Source organism: Polypterus senegalus, chromosome 2, assembly GCF_016835505.1.
Source record: "Polypterus senegalus isolate Bchr_013 chromosome 2, ASM1683550v1, whole genome shotgun sequence".
NCBI lineage: Eukaryota > Metazoa > Chordata > Cladistia > Polypteriformes > Polypteridae > Polypterus > Polypterus senegalus.
In genome coordinates, this window is record NC_053155.1 from 140,725,858 (window position 1) to 140,753,641 (window position 27,784).

The window sequence follows — 27,784 nt, forward strand, 5'->3', positions numbered from 1 at the left end:
ACATCCACGCACAAAAGTATATTCTGATGTAAAATTTAGTTTTCAAAAAAATACAATCCTTTGAACAAGAAAGGCACATGATTAACAATAATGATCAAATATCCTGAGGTGTTTAAATGTTGCTGTGCTCAAACCAAGATACCATGTAAGTACCACAAAGAAAAATGAACACTAGACCACAAACATCACAACCACCAGAAGGCATTTTGAAAGCTCGCCTAAAGAATCCATCCACCACATTTTGTTTTTGTCTTAGTTTGAAAAGAAATATTAACTGAAATTTATCCGAAAAGGCAATGCATTCCCACTCCTGCAGTGTCTAGTGTCCCTTACCTCAATAATAATTTCTACATGCTGTACTTTGTTGCTAACTGGTGCAGAGTTGGTTGTATCTTTGACTGTCTCATCTATTTTGTAACAGGGAAGAAAACGTGAGCATTTCTACATCTATTTTCTATGGAACAATGTAAAGCTCATTTGTTAGTTTGTTATCCAAGTGAAGGGTGTCTAACAACATGAGCTCCTTTCATCAACAGTATATTTTGAAACACCACAAGAGGTTCTATTCCCGATGAGTCTGGTGCCGATTAAGAAGTCCATTACTTGATAGAGAAAGTGTAATTACTAAAGTGGGCATTCAGTGAATGTGTAATGGAAGCAGCTGATAGAAAAACAAAATAAATAATGTCCTGGATACTTGCAATAAATTGAAAGAAGCATTTTCAGGGAAGGTTAATTAAAAATAAATAAATAAATAAAATAAAATAACCAACTAAGGTGATTACTAACAAGAGAGTAAAATCAAGGTACCTGGAATTTTCACAGTTCCACTGGTGGAGGTGTCATCAATATAAGGGTGGCTGCTCTCAACCACTACTGGCTGAGATGACAAACGGCCACTTTGCGAGTCTGAGGCAACATCTTCCAATTCTGTGACACATAACTCAAGCAGCATGTCAGCCATCTAACAGGAAGGAGAGAATCCATGAAAAAAAGCATCATTTTTATAAGCTTACGTTATAATCAAATAATCTATATACTTAATAGGATAAAACAATTGCTGTTTAATAAAGAGTATTCAAAATAACAAAAACACGTTTCTTTTAGTTCTAGTCGCATATATCTACAACCCCAATTCCAAAAAAGTTGGGATGCTGTGTAAAATGTAAATAAAAACAGAATGCAATGGTTTGCAAATCTCATAAACCCATATTTTATTCACAAGAGAACATATACCTTCCAATTTCATGAAACATATTACTTCATTTTGAATTTGATGTCAGCAACACGTCTCAAAAATGTTGGGATGGGGGAAACAAAAGGCTGGAAAAATAAGTGGTACTAAAAAGAAACAGCTGGAGGAATATTTTGCAACTAATTAGGTAAATCTTTACAGATCAGTCAAATGATTGGGTATAAAAAGATATTCTTAGAGAGGGGGAGTCTCTCAGAAGTAAAGACGGGCAAACATTCACCAATCTGCATAAAACTGCATCTACAAATTCATGGACAATTTCAGAATATTGTTCCTCAATGTAAAACTGCAAAGAATATCTCATCATCTACATTACATAATATCATCAAAAGATTCAGAGAATCTGGAGAAATCTCTGTGCCTAAGGCTAAAAATCATGGATCTTTGGGCCCTCAGGTGGCACTGTTATAAAACTGTGTGATTCTGTTAAGGAAATCACTGCATGGGCTCTGGAACACTTCCAAAAATCACTATCTGTGAACACAGTTCTCTTGTGCCATCCACAAATGCGGGATATACCTCAATCATGCAAAGAAGAAGCCATATGTGAACATGATTCAGAAACGCCACCATCTTCTGTGGGCAGAAGCTCATTTAAAATGGACTGAGGCAAAGTGGACAGTGGACTAAATTGAAATTTGAAATTCCTTTTGGAAAAATTGGATATCATGTCCTCCGGACTAAAGAGGAGAGGAACCAGTTCCAAAGCCAGCATCTGTGATGGTACAGGGGTGCATTAGTGCCTATGGAATTGACAGGTTGCATATCTGGAAAGACACCATTAATGCTAAAAGGTATATACATTTTTTTAGAGGAACATATGCTCCCATCTAGACAATGTCTTTTTCAGGGAAGGCCTTGCATATTTTAGCAACGAAATGCTAAACCACATACTACATCTATTACAACAGCATGGCATCGTAGTAGAAGAGTCCGGGGGCAGAAATGACCTGCCTACAATCCAGATTGTAAACATTTGGTACATCATGAAACAACAAACACGATAAAGAAGATCCACAATGTGACAGTGGTAAACGTGGCCCTGCCCCAAATTTTTTGAGACTTGTTGCTGCCGTCAAATACCAAATTACCTTATTCTTTTCTAAAATGATACATTTTCACAGTTTAATTTTCAATAAAATATGGGTATATGAGATTTGTAAATCATTGCATTGTTTTTATTTATATTTAACATCGTGTCCCAGTGTTGTACTTTAATGCACAAATGAATGCATATACATGTATCACAAACCGTTTATAGATCAAAGTCTAAATACATCACAAGTAAAGTAATAGTAAAGCAAAAAGAAAAGAAAAACCTTAAAAATAAGCATCTCCAAATAAATATCACATATAAACATTTTACATAGCTGACATAGTACCAAATTCATGCTCAAAAAATCTAATTTGTGTGCATTATAATGTATTTGTTTGCTCAAATACCTGAGGATATGCAGTACCCATTCCAGAAAGCACAGCAGAAAGCACATCCTTCCCTTTATCTCCTGAACGATTAGACACTGCCAATTTCAGTAGATCAACCATCACTCGTGTGTCATCTGGTACCAGTAGACTTGTGAATTCATCCAGGTACTGGGGTTCAGGACCAGCAGCTTTATTTTGGTTTTCTGAATCCTACATAAAAGAAAATCTTCACTAAGGGAAAGGCAAATAGCTCACTATAGATATACTGTGGCTTTAAAAAGTTAATCAGTCAGACTGTCATTCTGTCAGGACAGGCTACAGATTAAGTTCTATGTTAAGTCCACAAAAATGCAGAAAAACAAGTGTAATAGAATGGACTCATTTGAACTGGGTGACAAACTGAGTTGTAATAAATTATCATAATGCTAACAATATTCATTTAATGATTAAACAAAGGTGCCAAGTTTTCATGCTTTAAGCTCAAAATAATATCATAATATAAAATTAACATTTCTTTGCAATTTCTGTAAAGGAAACACCTAAACGTTTTAGGGTTATAATGGTCTGTCTGTTTTCCCTTGTTATTTATCTTTTTCTTGTCAGCAATAGCAATATACAGTACATATTGTCCACATAATGATTCAGAAGGTGCAGCAACACAGTTTGCTTCTACACTACATTTATACAGACAGAGATTTTGCATGTAATCAACAAAAGCTGGGACACATGTAGGAATTGTTTGCATTAACTTTCAAAGCTTAATTAACTTCCATTTCTGCAGAACAGCTTTAGTTTATAAACCCATTACTTGTTCCATGAAAGAGGCCTTTAACTCTGAAAACTGTTACTTTTAAATTGATGGTAACTTATTTTTTTTTTGTCATTATATCTTGCCTGAAGAAGGGACCCGAGTTGCCTCGAAAGCTTGCATATTGTAATCTTTTTAGTTAGCCAATAAAAGGTGTCATTTTGCTTAACTTTTCACTACATTCATAATGGCTAACACGGTACAACACCCTAGCACTACAATCACTTTAAAGAAAGAGGATAATCAACAAAGACATTTGTTCCACAGTCTGTTTTTCTTTTATTTGCCAAATGATGCCAATGTTAGTGGAGGGAACTGTATATAGTGTATATCTATAAATCCTTCTTTTACACATGTTATTAACATCATTTATAGTACTTGGAATTTAAAATGGTGGAGATAATACTGGTTGGTCAGGATATGGTCAGTATCTCCAGGCTATGTAAAATTCCAGTTCAACATGTGCCAAGCATGTTATAATTCGGTTTAAACTGTTAAGCTTTCACACATACAGCATATCTTCTCCAAAATTGTCTAAAATGTACCCAGGGCAAGATTCATAAGTTCATATGTTCTGGGAATGTCCTACACTTACACCATTTTGAGCAAAAAATGCATATCTCTTGAACAGACTAGGATTTAAAGTAACGTCAAACAGATTAACAGAAGTTCTGAATATGGAGTAATACCAAAAGGGATAAAACTGTGCTTTGAAAAATAAGTTTTAATATTCTAAACCAGACTATATGCATGAAGACTTACTTTGCTTAACTAGGAAACTCCCAATCCACAATACAAAACTTAGTGGGAAAGCAATGTCTCCTATTATTTCAAATTGGAGACAATTTAATTCTCTCCATGAGAATCCGTTCAGAATTTTTTTTAGAACTTGGCAAGAAGTCATTAATGTATTTCTAAACTAACTGGGCCTAAGCTCACTCTTTACAGCTTACTTGATGTTTACCCTACATATTCATGTTATTTTCATGGAGCATCTTTTGAACATAGTATTGCATTTGCTGTACTGTTTTCAGTTTATAGTGTAGTAATTAATATGTTTTGTTTCTCAAATTAAAAAAAAATGTAGGGGGTTATGTTAACTTTGAAGGAGTTAGGAAGAAATTTTTCCTCAACTTGTCATTTGATACATACTCTCAGTGCTCAGCCATGGAAAGATGACATTTTCAAAATATCTCCTATAAGCAAGTGGGCTATTTTGAAAGACAAAATACTTGTTTTTTTACCTAAAAAACAGTACATTGTTAAATTTAGTTCAACAATGTATTTGTTCTTTTACAGTTAAATTTAGTTCAACAATGTTTTTGTTTCTTTACAGTACATTATTTTTTATTTTACTGTACAGGATCAGAGCTGCATTTACCAGTCACTACATAAAAGATATTAATGTCCTCTTTCCACCTCCATATAGTTTTTTATTTAGAAAGGTTGAGATTAACCACTAACCTCTTTGGTTTTAGTCATTGTCTCTGCTATGATGCTTGCAGCTCCAGGATCATCTGTCACTGGAATGAATGGCCGTGACAATGCAGCACACGCTGAAGGAGTTACTGCAGATGAAGGGGTTAAGGCATCTTCTGAAGACACAGCCTGAGCAAAATCATAACCAAACATTCATTAATAAAAAATGAGCTGAATAAAAAGGGCAACTGAAACAGTTGTACTACAGTGATGACTCCATATTAATAAAGCCTCTCTATGTTTGCAATTAAATGCATATTTTTCCCTAATGTTTGCCTTCCTTACCTCTCCCCTACGATCCTGCCAAGGGTTTGGGCTCAGTCTTTCCTCCACCTCTATCACAGGGTGCATCTCACCATCGATGGGGCTAGATGCTGAGGATATTTCAGAGGGAGGAACTGGGGAACTGGATGGACATTCAACAGGTGCAATCATACTGGCAGGCATTAGAGCACCAACCACTGCATCTCTGTCAAAACAAGTGTTTTTTTTAGAATAAACCAAGTTATTACAAAATTTGATAGCACTTAAAATGAGAAAAAAAAGGAATGGTTTCTCAGAGAGATAAAATAAGATCTGACATTAAATGTAAGCCAAGGGACTATATTTTGATTAATAATTTCCAGAAGATAACAGACAACTGAAATGTATAAATGAAATCTTTCTTCACCTTTTTTTGAAAGGTCTTCAATGACAAATTGTAAAATCAAGAGATTTCAAATCGTTATTTAAACATCACATTATAATTATTTGCATTTTTATATTCAACAAAACAATATAATGAACATACACAGCGTATTAAACACTTACATTTTGATTTGTGTTTATGAAGTATTTTTGTATTCAACTAACTCAGTTTTTTTAGATTTTACTCTTCAGAATACTTTTTAATAGCTAATATATTTTTCAAGGCTGATGTTGTCTATAAATTCTCTTCCTTCCTTCGTTCTATCATCTTCTAACTTGCACTAAATGGAACTATTCTGCAGTAAACTAAAACATTCAATTTTCTATAACGTAAAAACCTAGGCTCTAGTTTTGTGAATAATCTATAATGTGTTGATTGTCAAATACAAGTATAAACCATTGCACCTCTATAAAAGTTAATTTAATACATGCCTATACATGACTTTTAGGTCTGTCACCTCACAAATAAATGAATTATGCTCACTGATGTTTTTTTTCATTAACTTATGCAATATACATAATCTACAAACACTTGTGTAAAACCCATCAGTATAAGAATTAAGCAATATAAACAAGAATCTTATAGGATCAAAACCATAAATTCTTCTTGAATATTAGTGTATTAACTGCATAGTTCTTTAAGTCTTTAACAAACTGGGTTCACTTTTAGGATTTTCTGGTTTATCCTTTAGCTCCATTCATTATTTCCTCTGTCTCAACAAACCTGCTAGTATAATGTATGGACATGACATGGGGCTGCAGTGTTGCTATTCATGATGCTTAATGGTGCCCTTAATGATGGCAAGGGAAGGTGCAATATAGGACGGGGTGCTCAAATTTCCAGCCTAGTGGGCTCAAATGTAATTTATATAAGAAGTTTGAGGGCAAGATTTAGGAGACATATTCTCTATGATGGGTCTTTAAGGTCTCTAAGGTCACAATTACCTTCAACTCTCTCATCCCTTAAGCCTGGGAAAAAAACACAAATAACCTGGGTACCCCTTCAGGCCTGTATCTACATAGTACCCAAAAAATTCATATTTAAGTTCTATTTATTATATAGTAAGCAGACCACTGTTTACAGTGATCCCTCGCTATATCGCACTTCGACTTTCGCGGCTTCACTTCATATCACGGATTTTTTGCTGGTTCGCGGATTTCTGTGGACAATGGGGCTTTTAATTTATGGTACGTGCTTCCTCAGTTTGTTTGCCCAGTTGATTTCATACAAGGGACGCTATTGGTGGATGGCTGAGAAGCTACCCAATCAGAGCACGTATTAAATAAAACTCCTCAATGATATATGATATGCTTCCCGCGTGGTGCTTTGCACACTTAAAAGCTCTAACAGCCCGTATTGATTTTTGATTATTTGCTTTTCTCTGTCTCTCTCACTCTCTCTGGCATTCTCTGCTCCTGACAGAGGGGGTGTGAGCAGAAGGGCTGTTTGCACAGAGGCTGTTTGCTTAGAAGATACGGAAGCTCCTCTAAAAAAGGCTGAAAGACTACTTTCACATTGATCCCTTCATTGCGGCTGCTTTGTTTACTTAAAAGCCCAACAGCCCTATTGATTTTTGATTGTTTATTTTTCTCTCTCTCTCTGACATTCTCTGCTCCTGACGGCAATCCTTTGAAGAGGAAGATATGTTTGCATTCTTTTAATTGTGAGACGGAACTGTCATCTCTGTCTTGTCATGGAGCACAGAATAAACTTTTGACTAAAGGGTGTTATTTCATGTCTAGAGGGCTCTAATAATGTTAAAAAACATATTTAGAAGGTCGTAAACAGGTTTTCTATGCTCTAACTGTGAAAATATTGCATTTATAAATAAAGAATTCTACTTCGTGGAAATTCATTTATCTGTCTGGAGCGGATTAACCGCGATAAACAAGTGTTTACTGTATAACTGTGCGGAGAATATTTATAAACAGTGTGGGAGAGTTTCTAAGGGCTTAAAATATATAAAAATAACCATACAAACATATGGTTTCTACTTCGCGGATTTTCACGTATCGCGGGGGGTTCTGGAACGTAACCCCCGCGATCGAGAAGGGATTACTGTATTCCTTTAAATATTCCTAGTTTGTCAAGGAAACAGTTATCCTTGACCAAATACTGTATACTGGTTTAACTGACTTCTAACTTTGTGAAGGACAAAAGAATCTAAGTGGCCGACAAATGAGTGCAAGTGATAATTTCCTGACTGACAAAGTTAACCATAAAAATGGTAAAAGAATCAGTGACAAAAATGTAAGTGTGAAAAACGCAAATGTAAGTACACAAGGTATTTAACATCTTGTGCTGAAAATGTGCACAGGTGGCCATTTATTTTGCATGTTATTTCTCTCTTCTTATTATATGCTCTATTGTACAGTCCCTTTTGAGAATAACATGATTCAAACAGGTTATACAAAAAGACTTCCTATAGAAATATTTCTAGCACAGAGCCGGACATTCATTCAAAAATGACCTTCATTACGTCTTCGGATGAGAAGGCTACTGATTAACAGTCTAATACCTTTTATCTGTAAATAATGCAACCTTCTGGTAAAGACAAAGTAGGCAAATGCACTGAAATGTTTTTAAAGTTAAACAGGAGTTATAGTAATAAGATTTTACAAATTCAGTTACCTGGCATACATTATTTGTAGAGCTGTTAAGACATGTGATAGTGCTTGCTGTTTGGCAAGGTTCCCATCCAGAGACAGCAAGATTTTTGCTAAAGACGGCCTGTTGGGCTTCAGTATATTCTGTCCATTCAATTTATTGCTAACTGAAGAAGAATCCAAATCTGACTGAACACCTTAAGAAAATATTACAAATAAAATTACAATTTGGCTTGTATTATATTTATACATGTAGATTGAGGCATATGTTTCAAAGTTACAGTACAATAATAAACCCATAACAAATGCTTCTGCATTATTTTCAAAGTTACCTTGGCTTGCCCTTGTAATCATACTCTTCAAGGCACTCACTTGGTTTTTATAACACATTTTTTTTTAAATCTACATTAATTACTGTTTAACATTTTCATCATGGTATACAACCATAATTTGTAAAAAGCTACACAAAATAACTGCAAGATGTTGCAAAAGAAAAAACAACATTCTTAAAAGATACTTACTGCTGTAGTACTAATATTTATTTTGGTTGCTTTTGTGTAGTCGCTGCTTTGTTTTTCATTACACTTAGTATTAAAAAAAGGTTCTAAAACTTTGCTAATTTAAGTATAGCTACCCACACATTTTCCCAAGGTTTCAGGTAATAAGAGAATATCAGGTAAACAGATTGTGTTTCTTTTGATTAAAATGACACTTTGCATTTTAACACACTCTAATTTATCATGGCACTGAATGGCAACATGTTACATGTTGGTTAGATATGCAAATAAAATATTTAACTCTGTACATGTGACAACACGACTACTAATTCTGCTGTCAACTTCAGACACTGGACTCAAGCAAACACAGAACTGAACAAATCAAAAATTTAAATAAATAAAACAATAAACAGTCCTTTTATTGCCTTTCATCATTATATTATCATGTCAAGAGGTCAGCTTTAATTTTACAAAATCTCAAGAAATCAAGGGAGTACTATATAAGAGACAAAAGAAAAAAGCTCACAATTTAATACATTTCAAGGAAAAATATATAAACAAACTAAGCTAAAAATGTACGGCAAAACGCATTATGCATAAAACAAAATGTTGTTCTATAAGGAATAATTTCACTGCAATTCATAATTCATCGTGGTTTAGACTTTTTCTATAAGCAATAAAACATTTGATGTATTTTACTGAATAAAATTAAGCTAGTAGTGATTTTATGGTCCTTCCTTTAATAAAGTTAATTACCTTAAACAAACACAGCATGTGACCATTCAGTTATTACTTGATGTAAAGTGAATAATCAGGTAATCTACAACTGAACCAGAAATGACAAAAGAAACCAACAGTGCCTCTCTTTTTCTATGTTATTGTTTAGCATTTGCAACAAAAAGTTTCAATTGAGTTTAAGTTATTGCTACTATAATGTACAATAACGTCAGTACTTCAGTCCCAGTTATAGACTGATTAACAGATGTTAATTAATAAGATTTTAAACAGAAACCACCTTTATAAAATGACAAAACCAGGATAAAAGTTTGCAGAATTTTTTCACAACACCACAGATTTTTTTCTAAGTGTCAATATAAAAGTAACAACTTATTCTGTTCTTCTCACAAATAAAAATAATCACAATAGCTTAGCTATTAAATAAAAGAACAGGCTCAATGGACTGAATGGTCTCTTCTCGTCTGTGAAATTTCTAATTTCTAATGTTCTTATCAACAGCCACCTGTATGCATTTTACTCCAACCACTCCAATGAGTATTGCAAGTGAGGAGTGACTGATGTGACTAGTTTTATAAATATGCATGCAAAGGATAAAAAGCATGATGTACTAATCTGTGAAGTATTTAAGCACATTTGCATTTTTTTGAAACTATATAGAAAAATACTGGCTTATATTTCATTTATTACTTAATGTTTCCAGCTAATTAAAAAGTGATAGTCAACAAGCAACATATTGTCATTTCAGTTTTCATGATTTGTGAGTATAAGAACTACAGTATACCTTGAAAAACTTGTGAACCACTTAACTGAAAAATCTCCAAACATATTTGTCATTACCAGACTAACAGAAAAAGAAAACATATTATACATATTATAGTGTAGGCATTACAAAAGTTAATTCATGATACAGACTCACATTTTTTAAACCAATTATCCCACAATGTATAGTTATGTTTTTACATTGCTGGGTTATTTAAAAAAAAAAAAAACTTTCAATAATGAAGCCAAAAAGTAGCATCACTGATTGTAAATTTACTAGTAGCTTTAAGCCACTCTGATTAATATCCTTACTCAATTCAGTCTCATGAGCACATAGCTCAAGACAATAAACATTAGTTAAATTTCACTGTACCTAAGTAAGATGCGCCTAAAGGATCCCGAGCTGTCTGGAAGAGAACTGGCTCATGAACAGATGGTGTCGCCACATCAACTGTTGTCCATGCCACACTGTGAGATGACCCACAAGCTACACGTGTTATTTTCTGCCCTTCTAGTCCTTGTACCAAGGTGGGTTTTCTGTTCACAGTGGTGGTTCCATTCCCCTGTTGCCCATGGTCATTGTCACCCCAGGCATAAACCTAAGCCAATAAATGAGGGAGAGACTACATTAAATACAACAAGGGATGTTTAATAAGAACATAAATGTTTAACCCAACACTTTATCCATCCATTCATTCATTATCCAACCCGCTAAATCCCAACACTTTAATCATCATTTATTAGCTGTTACACAACATTAACTTTATTAATGCTTTCTCTTACATCTGAGGAATAAAACTATGAATGATACTAAGCAACTTTAAAAAGAAAATTTAATGAACAAACATTTTACAACTACCCAAGACAATACACAGGAGAAAGTATTTCTGGTTTAAATATTAATAATAAATTATTAATTTATTATAATAATAATAAATATTTTACATAAAATTATTGTAATTAAATTATTATTAACATATTTTATAAGAAGTAGACAAACACAGCCCCCTCTTTTTTTCTATCATTATAATATGACGAACATGGCAATAACATTGTGGAGGGGAACGGTATACACTACAGAAGCATGCTTTCTAAAGTGGCCTTAGCTGGCTGGTATTTAACAAAAATTTTCAATTTATCACCATGTATACATTTTGCGAGTATACACAATAATCTGTGTTCAAATCACTGAGGAGTCTTTGACTCCTACACTATCCCAGTATCAATGGGTGTAGAAATGTGCATGAGTGTGCTTTCCAATAAATTGCCTTATTTTCCTTGTACCTAATATTGCTACAATAGGCTGGGTTTCCCCAAGACCTTGTAATGTATAGGAAATTTTGGAAAATGTATAAAAAAGTTTTGATAATTTTTATAAATAAAATATCTACCAAGCATAAAATTAAATATTATAAGTTGGTTTTCATTTGCAACTACGGCTTCATTAATTAATGACTATTGCTTGTAAAAATGTATCATCAACTTTAAATACACACTAACATACAAAAAGGAACGTTCATATGGATATAGTCTTCCACATTGCATTCTATATCTATAAAAGAAACAAACATGTATACCTGTCCTGTGTCCGTAACAGCTAAGCAATGAAGGGCACCCACAGCTACATGGATAATCTTCTTTCCTCTGAGACCTTCAACAACTTGAGGTTTACGAACATGGACATCAGTCCCATGACCAAGTCTGAAATAGTCTCCTTTGCCCCTTAGATTTGAAAATAAAGTAATCAGTTTATTCTTACTAATGTCTTAATAACTTCAAGGTCAAATTACACAAGAAAGGTAAATCATTTCTCTGCAACTAAACAAGTTTCACATTAGCATTTGAATTAAAAGACTTGCCCATCCCACTTCATTTACCTGACACAAGTCCACAAGCCATAATTAAATACATCTACATCAGTGGTGTAAGGAAGGGTGGGGCGAGGCCCACCTTGACTGGCCAGAAGCCCAGTGAATCAGTTCATTTTATATAAAATATTCTGTTAAATTTTGTAATTGAGCGGGTATTTGTTATTTTATCTTTCCTTCAGCTTCAAAGTGGTTTGTCAAATCCCATTGGTTTCCTGAATTTCCAATAAATAAATACGGCAGTGTATGTGTAACTGGATTGGTAGTAGTTATTACACAGTTAACAGAACCTTAAGTTGCTTAATTGAGCATTTTTGATGAAACCAAGAGAAAGTTTTTATTTTGAGGGATTATTTCTGATATGGCAAAACAAACACAAAAAGCAAGTCTTTTCATAAAACCTCATTTAGCTATAAAAATATCCAGGATGCAGAATACATAGTGTTTGTCCACCAAATTAAAAAGACAAGTAGAAACAAGACAGAAAACATTGTCACCGCTTTTGGAGGTACTTGACAACTGTCCTGCAGACATTTTCCCTTATGTTAATGCTTTGTTGTGAGTAATGGTCACAGTTTCAAGTACAACTTGCAGCAAATTGGATGAAGACGCGTTTGGGACCATCGATCTCAACAGTTAATCTCAGCAACATGACTATCTTATTATCTGAACACAATTTTGCTGAAAATCTAGATCCTGACAAAATCATTGACCAGTTCAACAAAAAGCTCCAACGCCCGAGTCTGGCATAAAATTTTACAGGTCAGATAGGGACTGATTTTGTGTGCTTGTCCATCATGGCATGACAACTTTTGAATGCCTTGATGATTTTTGTTCAACTTTTACATTGTCTTAATAATTCATTTATGTGAATTAACCACAGTATTAATAGACATATATTTTTGGAAAAGTGCCCTTATATAGCCTACTAAAAACCAGACAACCCATTTTTACACAGGCCCACCCTAAAATCTATTCCTGGCTATGCCCCAGATCTACACTAGTGGTAAAATGTTTTGAAAAACCCAAATATCTTTGTGTTTTAAATAGAAATTCATACTTTTGTAAATCAAGGTACCACTAAACTGATTTAAAAATGTAGCTATTTTTGCTTGAAATTACAGAGTTATAGTGTGTTATTCACATATGACTGCAAAGCCCCATTATCAGCAGCTACTACTCCAGTGTACTTATTTTAAACAATAATTAAAACTCATACTCTGGAAAGTAGACACCATTAGCCTTTTAGTTTAGTTTGCCCTCTCATTTGCATAAGGTCCTGTGTGTATCCAGTTATATCAAGTGTTTTATATAATTATACAGTTAATACAGTTTATTAAATAGGACTTGTAACATTCAACTTGTATTTTATTTTAGCATTATTTAGATAAGATATAGCTTTTACAGGAATGAACTGTGGGACGAGGGTAACAATAACTATATTATGGGTTTTATGGGGATCATAAGGGAAAACTATTGTTTTTGATTCTGTGTATTTAAACAGGAGTTTAGCAAAAATGACCTGACAGGCAGACAGTGACATCATACTGACAGAAAGGGGATAGAGGTACAAGATGCAGAAGCTGAACAGAAAAAGAAGACAATAACTTAGTGCCAGAGAGAAGTAAAAGGCTTAGTTGACATTGTAGGCCAAGTTTGAAAGAAAAAGGGTCCATTAGATCTGTTCTTCTTTTGGACCTATTAGATAAACTAATCGAAAGGAATAATAAAATGCTTTAACAGAGAGTTGAATTCTGGAATGCAAAATAGGTAAGAAGTCTGGGAATATCTAAAAATCTAAAGCTAATGTTAAAAACAAGTGTTATTACCTATAACCCTGTTTTCAAAAAAGTTGGGACGCAGTATAAAATGTAAATAAAAACATTGCAAAGATCTGAAAAATCGTGTAAACCCTATCTTTAATTGAAAACATCATAAGGTTAAAACAGAGATTTTTACATATTGGGATTACATGATTTAAAAATCATTGCATCCTGTTTATATTTATATTTTTAAAAGCATCCCAATATGTCTATTTATTTAAGCTCAGATAAACTAAAATGATTGCAAGAATATGTGAAAAAGGGGCTTTTGGGGACTTTTCTTGCTTAACTTGTGCCTCATATTTAGCTTAAAATACTTTCGGCATTCACAGTTAGCAAACCTTTTTTGGTAACAATTACTAAAAATAGCCATCAAGCCACAGTATAAAAGAAATTACCACTATTGGCTTGAAGCAGACGCTACACAGGTTTTAAGAGAGGCACATAACACAAAGTTTTTAATATGAGAATGCAGCGTTGGTATGAGAGATAAGAGAGCGTAGGTAGTTCTGAAGCCACACTAAAACATCATGCTGTCCAAAGACAAAGCACAGCGCCACCTAAAATGAGCCCCAATGAAGAAAACTACTATGGCATTAAGAACCTTGCCATACTTTTAACACTAGAATTACCACAGCCTACAAGAAAGCTCGTAAATCTGGCCCACCTTAAATCCATTCTCACCTCTCCGTCAGTGTCTTTTGCCCTGTAAATGTGTCATAAGCAGCAAGCAGCCTGGTATCCCATCCCCCCGCCCACCGCTGCAGTTCATTTCGCAAAGAGGTTTCTCAGTGCTCAGTGTTCATCTTCGAGTGAAGTGCTGCAGCTTTATAGGGTAAAATCACCATTTGGAATACATACATTTCATGTGTGTTCCGTGTCAACAACAATCAATGTAAAACGTAGTTAACACAGAAACGTTTTTCATGTTTTAGTAATAACTGAAAAAATGTAGAAATGAAATGTATACAGTGTGAAGCCTGAAATACAAATATGAAATAAACACTTTCACAAAAGGTATAAGTATAACAAAACAAGTGCAGTTTTATTCAAGAATTTCACTGAAGAAAAAAGAAAGCAGGTTATGGTAGGCAGTTGATATGACAGCTTGCGTGGTGCAATGGTAAGAACTGCTGACTCCCAAATCAAGAGGATGTGGGTTTGATACCAGCTGTTTCCCAAATTTACCATTTTCAGTAGTGAGCTGCTCTTATTGTTAATATCATACAATAAAACCATACATTTGATTTGCGTCTATAAATTTATAGTTAAAGTTAGCAGGTTTTTTTTCAGTTTTATTCTCTCACTCACGTTCAAGGTCCCACACACAAACCCCGGATCTGACGCTGTTATCAGATAAAGACGTGGTAAAACAAACAAACTTGTTTTGTTACACCTCCTCTTTATTTGAAAACCATTGTCAGATCTTGTGCGCGAACTAGACCGGGAAAACTGTGGACGTGGATGTGAGTGGTGTGCATGACTAAGAATGACTGTGGATGTCAATTTTTTTTATTCAGTTTTATTCTTGAGTGCTCCTGCTCATGCTGAATTAGCAGGCACCTTCTGATCCATGATGTCAAAGCCGCACTGACAAAAAAGAGAGACATAGGTATATATGACATTTGGAATAATTCATTTTATGACCTTTGGAAAATGTTCTTGCACTAATGCAGCATTATATTCATTTGCATACCTTCATGCGGTTGTAGTTGTTTTTTTGTTCTAATCTTGTTGCTGCATGTTGGTATTTCTTTTGAACTCCAGGAAATGCAGAGGACAGCATAACACAGAGGTCAGTTCCGCGCTATATACAATCTTCAGATTCAAATTAACAGTTCCCACACACACCCAAGTGACTGTCTTTACGACACGCGTACAAGTCCAAATATCAAATAAAAAATTTAAATAAATTTATAATGCTTGTCAAAGTTAGTGTTTTTTTATTCAGTTTTATTCTCTCAGTTGCGTTCACGCTCACCCTAATCGGACACTGCTGTTTTCAAATAAAGACGCGCTATAACAGAGGTGAACTCAGATTGGAGAAAGAGAACAGAAGCCCTCCCTGCAAGAAACGTCCACTCACATATAAAAACAATGCAGCTGCACCAGGCATGAAGGCAAAAGATGGCACAGTTTGGATACAGGACGAAGTCCAGCGTCATCTTGCCAATCACCTGTCCTTCAAAGAAACAGCACAGCTTACAGAGCTCGCCAACGCTACACCATCCAGATCTAAACACTAGCGTGGTGTATGTGCCCCCCAAAAAAAGTCTAACTGCATTCTCGTACCATTGCTCATGTACTAAAGTGTCAGCAGGTATTTATCATGTCATTACACATGTAATTTTTGAGCATGCACTTGACGATCAAACAGAGGAAGCTCTGCAGTATACTTGTGACTTTACGCTGTAGGAAGATAAGTAAATAAATCAAGATAAGTAACATTCGATCTGGCTTTTATATACAGTGCATCCGGAAAGTATTCACAGCGCATCACTTTATCCAAATTTTACAAAATACAAATGTTACAGCCTTATTCCAAAATGGATTAAATTAATTTTTTTCCTAGAATTCTACACGCAACACCCCATAAAGACAACGTGAAAAAAGTTTGAGGTTTTTGCAAATTTATTAAAAATAAAAAAACTGAGAAATCACATGTACATAAGTATTCACAGCCTTTGCTCGATACTTTGTTGATGCACCTTTGGCAGCAATTACAGCCTCAAGTCTTTTTGAAAATGATGCCACAAGCTTGGCACACCTATCCTTGGCCAGTTTTGCCCATTCCTCTTTGCAGCACCTCTCAAGCTCCATCAGGTTGGATGGGAAGCGTTCGGTGCACAGCCATTTTAAGATCTCTCTAGAGATGTTCAATCAGATTCAAGTCTGGGCTCTGGCTGGACCACTCAAGGACATTCACAGAGTTGTCCTGAATCCACTCCTTTGATATCTTGGCTGTGTGCTTAGGGTCGTTGTCCTGCTGAAAGATGAACCGTCACCCCAGTCTGAGGTCAAGAGCGCTCTGGAGCAGGTTTTCATCCAGGATGTCTCTGTACATTGCTGCAGTCATCTTTCCCTTTATCTTGACTAGTCTCCCAGTTGCTGCCGCTGAAAAACATCCTCACAGCATGATGCTGCCACCACCTTGCTTCACTGTAGGGATGGTATTGGCCTGGTGATGAGCGGTGCCTGGTTTCCTCCAAACGTGACGCCTGACATTCACACCAAAGAGTTCAATCTTTGTCTCATCAGACCAGAGAATTTTGTTTCTCTTGGTCTGAGAGTCCTTCAGGTGCCTTTTGGCAAACTCCAGGCGGGCTGCCATGTGCCTTTTACTAAGGAGTGGCTTCCATCTGGCCACTCTACCATACAGGCCTGATTGGTGGATTGCTGCAGAGAAGGTTGTCCTTCTGGAAGGTTGTCCTTTCTCCACAGAGGACCTCTGGAGTTCTGACAGAGTGACCATCGGGTTCTTGGTCACCTCCCTGACTAAGGCCCTTCTCCCCCGATCGCTCAGTTTAGATGGCCGGCCAGCTCTAGGAAGCGTCCTGGTGGTTTCGAACTTCTCCATATGGATGATGGAGGCCACTGTGCTCATTGGGACCTTCAAAGCAGCAGACATTTTTCTGTAACCTTCCCCAGATTTGTGCCTCAAGACAATCTTGTCTTGGAGGTCTACAGACAATTTCTTTGAATTCATGCTTGGTTTGTGCTCTGACATGAACTGTCAACTGTGGGAACTTATATAGACAGGTGTGTGCCTATCCAAATCATGTTCAATCAACTGAATTTACCACAGGTGGACTCCAATTAAGCTGAAGAAACATCTCAAGGATGATCAGGGGAAACAGGATGCACCTGAGTTCAATATTGAGCTTCATGGCAAAGGCTGTGAATACGTATGTACATGTGCTTTCACAATTTTTTTATTTTTAATAAATTTGCAAAAATCTCAAGTAAACTTTTTTCATGTTGTCATTATGGGGTGTTGTGTATAGAATTCTGAGGAAAATAATGAATTTAATCCATTTTGGAATAAGACTGTAACATAACAAAATGTGGAAAAAGTGATGCGCTGTGAATACTTTCCAGATGGACTGTAAGTAACATATAAATGCTTCTTATGTAAAGACCATCACAAAGCATAATCACAAACATAAGTTTGCATGATACGTTGGCAAGCTCTGTAAGCCGTGCTATTTCTTTGAAGGACAGGTGATTGGTAAGATGACGCTGGACTTCGTCCTGTATCCAAATGGTGCCTTCTTTCGCCTTTATGCCTGGTGCAGCTGCGTTGGTTTTATATGTGAGTGGACGTTTCTTGTGGGAAGGGCTTCTGTTCTCTTTCTCCGATCTGAGTTCACCTCTGTTATAGCGCATCTTTATTTGAAAACAGCAGTGTCAGATCAGGGCAAGCGTCAATGCCACTGAGAGAATAAAACTGAATAAAACAAAATGCTAACCTTTACAAGTACTATACATTTACACTGTCTGTTACAGACTCAAATAAAATGTATGCTTTTATTGTATAATAGTACCAATAAGAACAGCTTACTACTCAAAACATTTTTATTTTGGGAGACGTTAAGACTCGAACCCAGGACCTTCTAAATTGGAGTCAGCAGCTCTAACCAGTATACTACCCGAGAAGTCAGGACAACAAGCAACACTAACCTGATTTATTTTTCTTTGGTTATAGTCTTGTAAAAAAAGCGCATTTGTTCTGTTATACTTGTATCTTTTGTGAAAGTGCTTATTTGATATTTGGACTTCAGTCTTCACACATTATAAACTTCATGTCTACATTTTGTCGTTAGTACTAAAACATGGAAAAAGTTTGTCTTTTAGGTATGTGTTCAACATTTCTGTCATCCTACACTTACACAGATCTTTGTGGACACGGAACACACGTGAAATGCATGTGTTCTGAATAACAATATATTTTTTTAGCCTAGGACTCACTGATAAACAGGGCTTCATTTGGGAGAGGTTGTTGCAGTTTCTCCGGTGGGGGGATGGTATAACAGGCTGCTTGGGATTATCGACACATTTACAAGACAAAAGATGCTGAATGGAGATGTGCGAGTGGATTTATGGTGGGCCAGATTAAAAGTTTTCTCATAAACTTTGGTAATTCTAGTGCTAAAGAGCACCTCAGTTGGAGTATGAAGAAAGTACTCTTTAAAATACATGGACTTCTCTTTTTTGGCTATACTAAAGTGAAACTTTCTGTATGGACAATGAGGAAAATCATTTAGATTGAGTTTTCTTGTACTTTTGACTCCTAGTATCTGATGACTGGTGTTTCTGCAAATAAATGTAAGTAATGATTAAATTAAAGTTTGAATGTTAGCTCACTAAACTCGCCTCGTTTATTGACACCATCTCCCCTGTGTGATAAATGCAATTCATTATTTGTTCAGTTCTTTCAAAAGTGGTGATCAGTAAACCAGAGGATACAGGTAACCTGGTAGGGGGTTCTCTTGTATTTGTTGGATTAAGTCTTGCATGTTTACACAATAAAAGTGGTTCATCTAGTTGGCCAATATGTGTAGCATTTTTGAGAATATTATTTATCAGTTGTGCCTTCAACTCAAAATGATAAGAAAGAATACACTATATTAGAAGCAAATCACTCAGATAGATGGATTAGAAAAGCATCAGAAAAGAAAATACGCAAACCATACAGCTGCCAATTAAGTACGAAATGACAATCATCTGCTTGGTCTAAATATATAGTTCTAGCAAAATACCCGTGCTTCACAGCGGAGACGAAGTGTGTTAAAGAAGCACAGTCCTTCACCAGCAATTATTTAATGTTAGCTAAGACCCGGCACTTAAAAGTTTCTGTCGCACTTTTGCTGAGTTTGTGCCAAACACTATTCTATCCCTGACCATCTCATTTGTGTTTGCATAAACACAGTCCTTCACCAGCAATTTTAAAAACGGCAGTGTGTCTATAAACTTAATTTAAACTTACGGTTTACACCGTGCTTTGTTTCCACAGTAGCTGCACTTATGAATATGCTTGTATGCGTCACTCGCTTCATATTCTTTTGCTGCCTTCTCAATTGTGTAATGCGTTTTTTGTTCAGCACTCTTTGGAGCTCTTCCTTGTTCTCTACGTACTGTGTTCACAGTCAGTTCACGTGACCCACGGCTTTATTTAATGTTAGCTAAGACCCGGCTAACTAAACCATCACATCTTGGATTGCATAAGCACAGTCCTTCACCCGTGAATATTTACCTTATATGGGCAGGCACTCAATTACGTGGGAGGCGTGATGATGTGGGACGCAACTCCGCCTCACACGGCGACCGTGCTGCAGGCTATAGCTGTATATATGGACGAAAGTAGGTTCCAGTTATGACCGTTCTGCGTAGAATTTCGAAATGAAACCTACCTAACTTTTGTAAGTAAGCTGTAAGGAATGAGCCTGCCAAATTTCAGCCTTCCACCTACATGGGAAGTTGGAGAATTAGTGATGAGTCAGTGAGTGAGTGAGTGAGTGAGTGAGTCAGTCAGGGCTTTGCCTTTTATTAATATAGATAAGCATGTGCACTTTGTGTCTGCTAATACGTAGATGAGAACTCTATGTTTGGACGCTACATAATAGCGTCAAAAACGAAACTGAAGGAATTAACTCGAAACATAATGGTCATTTTAAACAAACCAAAACACTAGCTTTTTGTTTGATATCAACAGGAGATTCTAGATTCTCTTTGAAAGAGGTCACATTAGTTAATCAACTAATTAGTTTGGAGATGGGACTGGGAAACTGTATTCTGAGTAATCTTGAAACAAGTACTGACTGAATTAAAAGCTACAAATAATCTACTGCAGCCAGCTTCTCACCTAAAGAAAATCTACATCTGGTTACTCTACCAAAAAAAAATTTAAAAAGGTTGTGAAAAGTAAAGAATATACAGTGTATAGTTAACAATGTTGCCCTATAAAAAAAATACACAATCTCCAAGCAATATTCGAATAACAAAGCCAACTCAGCAGGATCCTCTCCATATGGAGAATCAGTGGTTCCAGGATCTAACCATGTTGCTGAGTTCTTCACCCTTTCACCCAGAAAACTCATTCATGGTTTAATTCTTTCAGTCACTACCCAGAGCTCATAATCATAGGTGAATAGGGATGTAGATTGACTAGTAAATAAAAAGTGTCTGCCATTGAGTTAGCTCCTGCGTCACCACCACAGTCCTGTACAATTTAATAAACACATCTACCCTCACTTCTAAGAAACTTCTCAAACACCTTAGGTTCCTAACCTGCAGGGAACGATCTGCTCTTTTCTGTGACAGGACCTTGGCTTTCAAGTCTGTCAAATGGGTAATCTATCTGCCTGAACCAGTTTACCAACAAGTGGTGATTATTTAAATAATCAGCACCTTTTTTTTTTTTTTTTAAAAAAAAACGTGTTCAAAACAGAAGGCCTTCGATTGGAAGACAAAATGATATCATCAATTACAGACCATTTTGCCAAACGCTATGATATCAGGTACACTTATGTGTAACTTTAGATTCAACCGTAGTGTTCTGTTATGTAAACTCAGTGACTAGCATAGAAATTCAGTAACAATTCATGGGTCAAATTTAGATCAGGCAAAGTATTCCACTCAATTAAATACCTCCACCACATCTCTGTTATTACCCAGGTGAACTTTGAAAACTTCCAGTAGGACTACAGAATCAGTTGAAATTACCCTATCAAGCAACAAATCCAATGTTACTAAAAGCCTGAATACTCTAAATAGCTGTTCAGTGCATACATGCAAACAACCATCAAATTTTTCCTCTCTGCAACTTGAAGATGCATTGATGAACTGACCTTCTTGTTTACAAGGGCACACTCTAGCTACAGTATATAGCATTCAGACAGGAGCTTACGTGAATTCCCACACCCAACCTAAGTCTTTCTCATTGGGCAGCTCCAGAGTATACTTTATCAGGATGTTTAGTTCCAGAGCCAATCTCTATATAAATTATGGCCACCTATATAAATTGTGGACACTAGGGGGCACACCTGTCACAGACAGACACCAGGCACAAATTTCTGCAACACACACATTTTTATTTGCCTGTGGAAAACACTTTCTAATCATTTCCCACCTGTGCAGCACCAAGCCCAGTACAATATGTACAATATGCACAGTCAAAACACCAATATAGCACTTCTCTTCTCTCTCTCTCTAACTGTCTGCTTCCCCCTTCGGCAACCTTCAACTTTATCCTCCCGACTCTGGCTCTCGGAGTAGTGGCAGGCAGCTGCTTTTAAGTAATTCCTGGAAGTACTTCTGAAGTACTGAAGGCTGAGCCCGGGAGCACTTCCGGGTAAGGTTGGGGCCTCACGAAGTAGGGCTTCCCACTCCCCACGCCACCCAACAGGGCTGAGTCACAGTAGAACCAATTCCCATGAAACCATGTGTGCCATCTAGTGCAACAGAGGAGATAATGCCATGTGCACACTATCTCCCCATGTCCTTCCAATATGGAGGTGTCCCAGCATGGTAAGGTCCCCGGTCATCCCTCACAATTTCCAGTAATTTTCAAACTCCTGCACAATGCCTTACGTTCCATATTTAAAAACGCAGTTTCCATTGCCAAGGTCTAGCAAACCTGTGGCAATCTCATTATTGCCTGTCACATGACTGACATCGCACCTGACTACTACCCTTTGGCTTATGAAGGATACGTTTTCAGAGGCACTGAAGCACACACTGTATATCCAGAAAAGATAGCTTTAAGAATCAATTAAGACATCTAAGACCACACCCCCTGAGAAGTTAGGTCCCTCACAGTGTCACTGAAGCACTGTGGAATATCCATCATTGATTAATCTGGGTCAGAAAGCCAGCTTTTTTGAGTTTGGGACTAGGCTGCCTGGTATTAGTCCTGCTTCTGATGTAGACTTAGTAAGGTCCTGGTTTGGCTTTTGTGCATTTTGAGACCTGTATACAATTTTTGCCATTTTAATATTGCAATATCACAACAATATGTTTCAATGACAGTAGAATCTTAATAATAAACTGTGAATAGAAGTAACGAAAACTTTGTTTTATAATATACCTTACATTACATTTTAAAATAGAAAACTTGTATTAGACATAACCTGATACTAAAAAATGTAATCTAGACACCTTGTGCATAAATTATTCCTGCAGAGCTCTCACTGTTGCCAACTTATGATATAACTTTCCAAAGTGTAGCATACAACACTACTGTACAAAAACAAAGAAACAAAACAAATTCTCTACCATAATAAGTTGAATTTGTACTAAAATCTACTTAATATGCCAAGAGGATTTAATTTTAGATTTTCTTTGTTTGCCAAAAATCAAATAATTCATTTTAACAAAATAAACCTACCATGTCCACACAACCCCTGATTTGGTCAATGCCAAAGAAAACTGTGCTCCACATTCAATCTGACAAACACCTTGGCCATTCAATCGCTCGATATTCTGGGGGATATTGCATCCTTCACTACCACCTCGGCCAAGTTTTCCAAAATCACCATCTCCCCAGGAGAAGACAAGTCCTATCCACGCAAAAGAGAAGAACAATTAATGAATGTCTTAATAAAATAAAGAAAGAAAAAATTATAAAAAGAGATAAACATTTTCACCTTCATCAGTTAAGGCAAGTGTCTGTGCATCTCTGCTGCCACAAGCAACTTGAATTACCCGATGACCCAAAAGGACCTTTACCTATAAAAAATATTGCAAAGAATAAAAAAATATTATTTGACAAGCCTGAAAGAAGACTACCCCACAATCTTTGACTGACTAACAGTAAACCTACATTGGTAGATGCATCCAGGAACAAAGATCTCATTCATACAAACATTTTTTGTTAAATCAAAAGTATTAAAATTGCTCCTAAATTCAAAGATGCTGAAAGGCCACAGATGCCATTCTGTACTTTGTAAATTAAAAAATTTCGAAATCATACATAGCATCAAATAATATTACAAAATTTAATTTCATTATTGTTTTGGACACTTCCACAAAGTGAAAGAGTAGAACAATAATAAAAGTAAACAATGTAAAATTACTGATCGGAGATGGACATTCTCCTAGATTGAATTAAAATGTAGATCTACAGTAGGATACTGGTTTACTTTCTTCATTATGAACCTGTAGCTCTCCTTATCTCTCCAAGTTCATTTTTAGTTAATTATTCAAAATATTTTAAACCAAAAGAACTCACCAACTTTGGCCTTAGCTGTGTAGTGTTGTCTCCATGACCTAGTCTACCATACTCCCCAAGTCCCCAAGTATACAGCTCCCCACTGGAGGTGATAGCAGCACTGTGAGAACTACCACATGCAATGTCTCTGATTCTCTTGGTTTTTAGAGCCTCAATAAGTCGAGGTTTATCACAGTTCCTAAGAACAAAAGAAAACTTGAATGATTCTTATTTTACTCTATAAAAGCTAGTTACTAAAATATAACTTACTACAATAATTTATAATTTTGAAAACCACAAATAAATAAAAAACTCTTTGAACATTATTCACAGATATACTCAACATCCTGCCACTTCTGCAAAACCATATTCATTATATTGACACAAAAATGACTAAGTAGTCAATGTAATTTTTTCTCCGTAGCATAATTGTTTTAATTATTTGTGGTAAAATCAAATCCCAGACATAATCACTATATGTAATCAGTGTCTCGATCTATATTCCTAAGTAAAATGGTATTGTGTTAAGAACATTGCTTTAATTGACTTACATTCTGCTGAAATGTCCAAGTTTTCCATCATCTCCTTCACCCCAAGAAAATATCTTCCCATCAACTGTTAGAGCCATTGCATGGCGTCCTCCTTTAAAAGTTTAAAAATGGCTCAGTCAGAAATTATTCCGGGTGACTAATGATAATATTTGTACTATGGCTGTTACAGTACATGTGAACAAGATCTTATAACATCAACAAAAAACAAACATTTACAATAAATATTATCAAAAAACATTTTACACCTTACTACTCTGAAAGAGAATCATTTAATAACTAATAAAGAGACAGATAAGGCAAACCACAGAGAAATTTAAGGAAGTTCATTCTGCATATCTGGCAACACTTGCTAATCTGTTTTCAGCTTCTAGGTGAGTTTTTTGACATTGATCATTGGTCTTTTGCCAAAAAAAAAAAGTATGGCAGAAAAAGTTAAGTTTTTACAGTTTTATTACATTTGTTTTCAGTACATTAACACTGACAATTGAGGTAAAAAAGCACTATCCACTGTGCCATCATACAACCCTATATTGCACTTGTCTTGCAAAGAAATTAAACCTGCATGTTTATACTATATCCTTAAATGAAAAAAAATATGCAATGACTCTTTTTGCAACTTAAATTGTGGGTGGGGAATGTGGCCCTGAGCTGAGGGTAAGTCTTTGTTTAAGTTAGGAGGTCAACAGAAGGAGAACAATAGATAGGAAAAAAGCCCCTATAGAAGAATTGCCTACAATATGAGAAAATGGCCTGTGGTAGGAAAGATGCAGTGTTAGTGTGGAAACAGAAATCCAGCTGGATACAAGATTCATTACTGAGATCCCCCTTAAAGAAAATGTTCAGAGGATTGCTTCTTGCTTGATTGAGTACCTTGCCCATAAAGTGATACAGGTATCCTCTTTTGATAAATAAACTCCTCTTGATCCTACCACAGACACCATTTTTCTTAACCCTCTATCCCCTCAGCCTGCTAACTCATGCAAACCTCTCAGCTGCAGCTCACTTTACAAAGCTGTGCCAAATCCCTTGGCCATGCACATTCTCTTACAGTAGGTTCCGCAGCATTACTGGCAAGTAAGTATGTAAACAACAATATCAGTGTATTTGATCCCTCTGTTAGATTCAATAGAAAAATAGGCCTCATGCCAGTCTAAAAAACATTCACTGTACTTCTTGTGGGAGAAAGATACTGTAAGTAGAAGGTAGGTTCATGCAGTATAGTTGAGTCATGAAGACCATGCTAATTTTAGTGTACAACATTTTACATCTGTTTATCATAGCTATACTGATCTTTCTGTTTTTTGAGTTTCTTCACAGGGGTACAAAGACATTTTTACAAGGAAAACATAAGCTATGCTCATGTTCAATCTTGGATCACATATTCCTTCAAGTCTTAATGACTAACTAATTTTTTAATCACAGCAGCTTTTGTCTTTCACTCCTTTTATCTCCCATGACTTTACTTCCTCCTTACATTCCTATATATAGTTTGTATAGTAATCTTCTTTTTCAGGTCACATATTTGATAAAGGCTACAGAGCCAATATGTTGGGTCTGTTACCTTCTTTTCAGTGCGGAAATAAAGTTAAAGGTTACCTTTGTTTTACTTATAATTCCAATAAAGCAGGTTTTGACTGTACAAGGTAATAATCACCATGTTTAGACACACACAGAGAAATAAATGTGTACCTGAATGTACAGCAACTTTCTTTACAACATAATTACTCAGGGCTGTGATTTGTCTAGGTATAGGAATGGTTCCACTGGAGATTCCCAAACCGAGTCTTCCATTTGTAGCTTCACCACATGCATATACCTTTCCTTCTGCAGTAACTAGTAACAGAGAAATGCAAATATGAACATTTATCCATCTTACTAAAAGGTTTAGCTGTTTGACAAACATATCCATAAATCTGTTATTTTTTTTTTAAACAGTGTAAATATTATCGGACATAAAAAGTAAACATTCATGGTTCTGATAAAAATGTTGTTTATTACTTTGTATTACAGTTTAAATGTGACAAGTGTATTTTTACTGCTGTTGAGCAATTTGTGAAACAGGAAACAAATTTGCATGACAGATAAAATGCTAGGCTGTTCTATCTTTACTACCACCTTAAAATCTGAAACAGGAAAAAAATGTATTAGTTTGCTATAATTTCAAATAGACTATGTACCCACAGTGCTCCTACCTCGCAGTAAAGAGACCTGGGTTTGCTTCCCGAGTCCTCCCTGCGTGGAGTTTGCATGTTCTCCCTGCGTAGGTTTCCTCCGGATGCTCCCAGTCCAAAGACATGCAGGTTAGGTGCACTGGCGTTCCTAAATTGTCCCTAGAGTGTGCTTGGTGTGTTTGTGTGTGTGCGCGCGTGTGCCCTGCAGTGGGCTGGCAACCTGCCTGGGGATTTGTAACTGCCTTGCGCCTTGGGATTGACTCCAGCAAACCCCCGTGACCCTGTGTTATGATATAGCGCTTGGGTGAAGACTGACTGCTCCAACTAGGAAAAATTATACTTTTGCCTATTAAACTACATCTTCTAACATTTCAGGGGAAAGAAAATGAAGGAATGCAATCACTCTTTCTTTATTAACCTTGTTCAGTACACATTATGTACAATCCATTTATTTACAAAAACTGAAATATTTACTCATGTTCCACTTTTTGAGGTTTGCCTATCTAGCACTGCCAATTCTTTGATTCAATAGAATACTGGAAAAACCCTTAAGGATATTGGTTTATGCTTACTCAGTAGCATCATGCAGGTCCTTCAGATATTTTGGCCAAACATTTATTATGTGAACCTCCCATTATACCTTAAAAGTGCTCTGTTTAATTTAGATATGAGGATTGTGCAAGTCAGTAGAATAAACAGAAGTCACTGTCATGGTCATGTAACAAAGACATTGACTTCAGAGTATGTCACAGGTACATTACCACACATTGAGCACAAGTGTATTTTAGGAGATGGCATATTTTCATGTTAAAAGTATTCATTTGAAAAGGGGTTTGTCATAAAGGGATGTGCATAGGCAGCAAAAATGTAAGAAATGTTGTTACATTAAGATGATATTCAACTTTCATT

General features: G+C 36.0%; 1 protein-coding gene across 5 annotated transcripts in view; it reads right to left on the reverse strand.

Moving 5' to 3' along the window:
* herc2 (HECT and RLD domain containing E3 ubiquitin protein ligase 2) overlaps positions 1-27,784 on the reverse strand; it is a 390,659-nt gene that overhangs the window by 61,002 nt on the left and 301,873 nt on the right. For all 5 annotated transcript variants that reach the window (XM_039744703.1, XM_039744704.1, XM_039744707.1 and 2 more), the window contains 12 exons: positions 26,394-26,537; positions 24,705-24,795; positions 24,175-24,352; positions 23,591-23,672; positions 23,332-23,503; positions 11,833-11,977; positions 10,629-10,854; positions 8,287-8,458; positions 5,253-5,436; positions 4,953-5,096; positions 2,699-2,890; positions 811-964 (listed from right to left, as the gene is read on the reverse strand). In XM_039744703.1, coding sequence (XP_039600637.1) covers positions 811-964; positions 2,699-2,890; positions 4,953-5,096; positions 5,253-5,436; positions 8,287-8,458; positions 10,629-10,854; positions 11,833-11,977; positions 23,332-23,503; positions 23,591-23,672; positions 24,175-24,352; positions 24,705-24,795; positions 26,394-26,537 — 1,884 coding nt within the window. The remainder of the gene's footprint in view (positions 1-810; positions 965-2,698; positions 2,891-4,952; positions 5,097-5,252; positions 5,437-8,286; positions 8,459-10,628; positions 10,855-11,832; positions 11,978-23,331; positions 23,504-23,590; positions 23,673-24,174; positions 24,353-24,704; positions 24,796-26,393; positions 26,538-27,784) is intronic.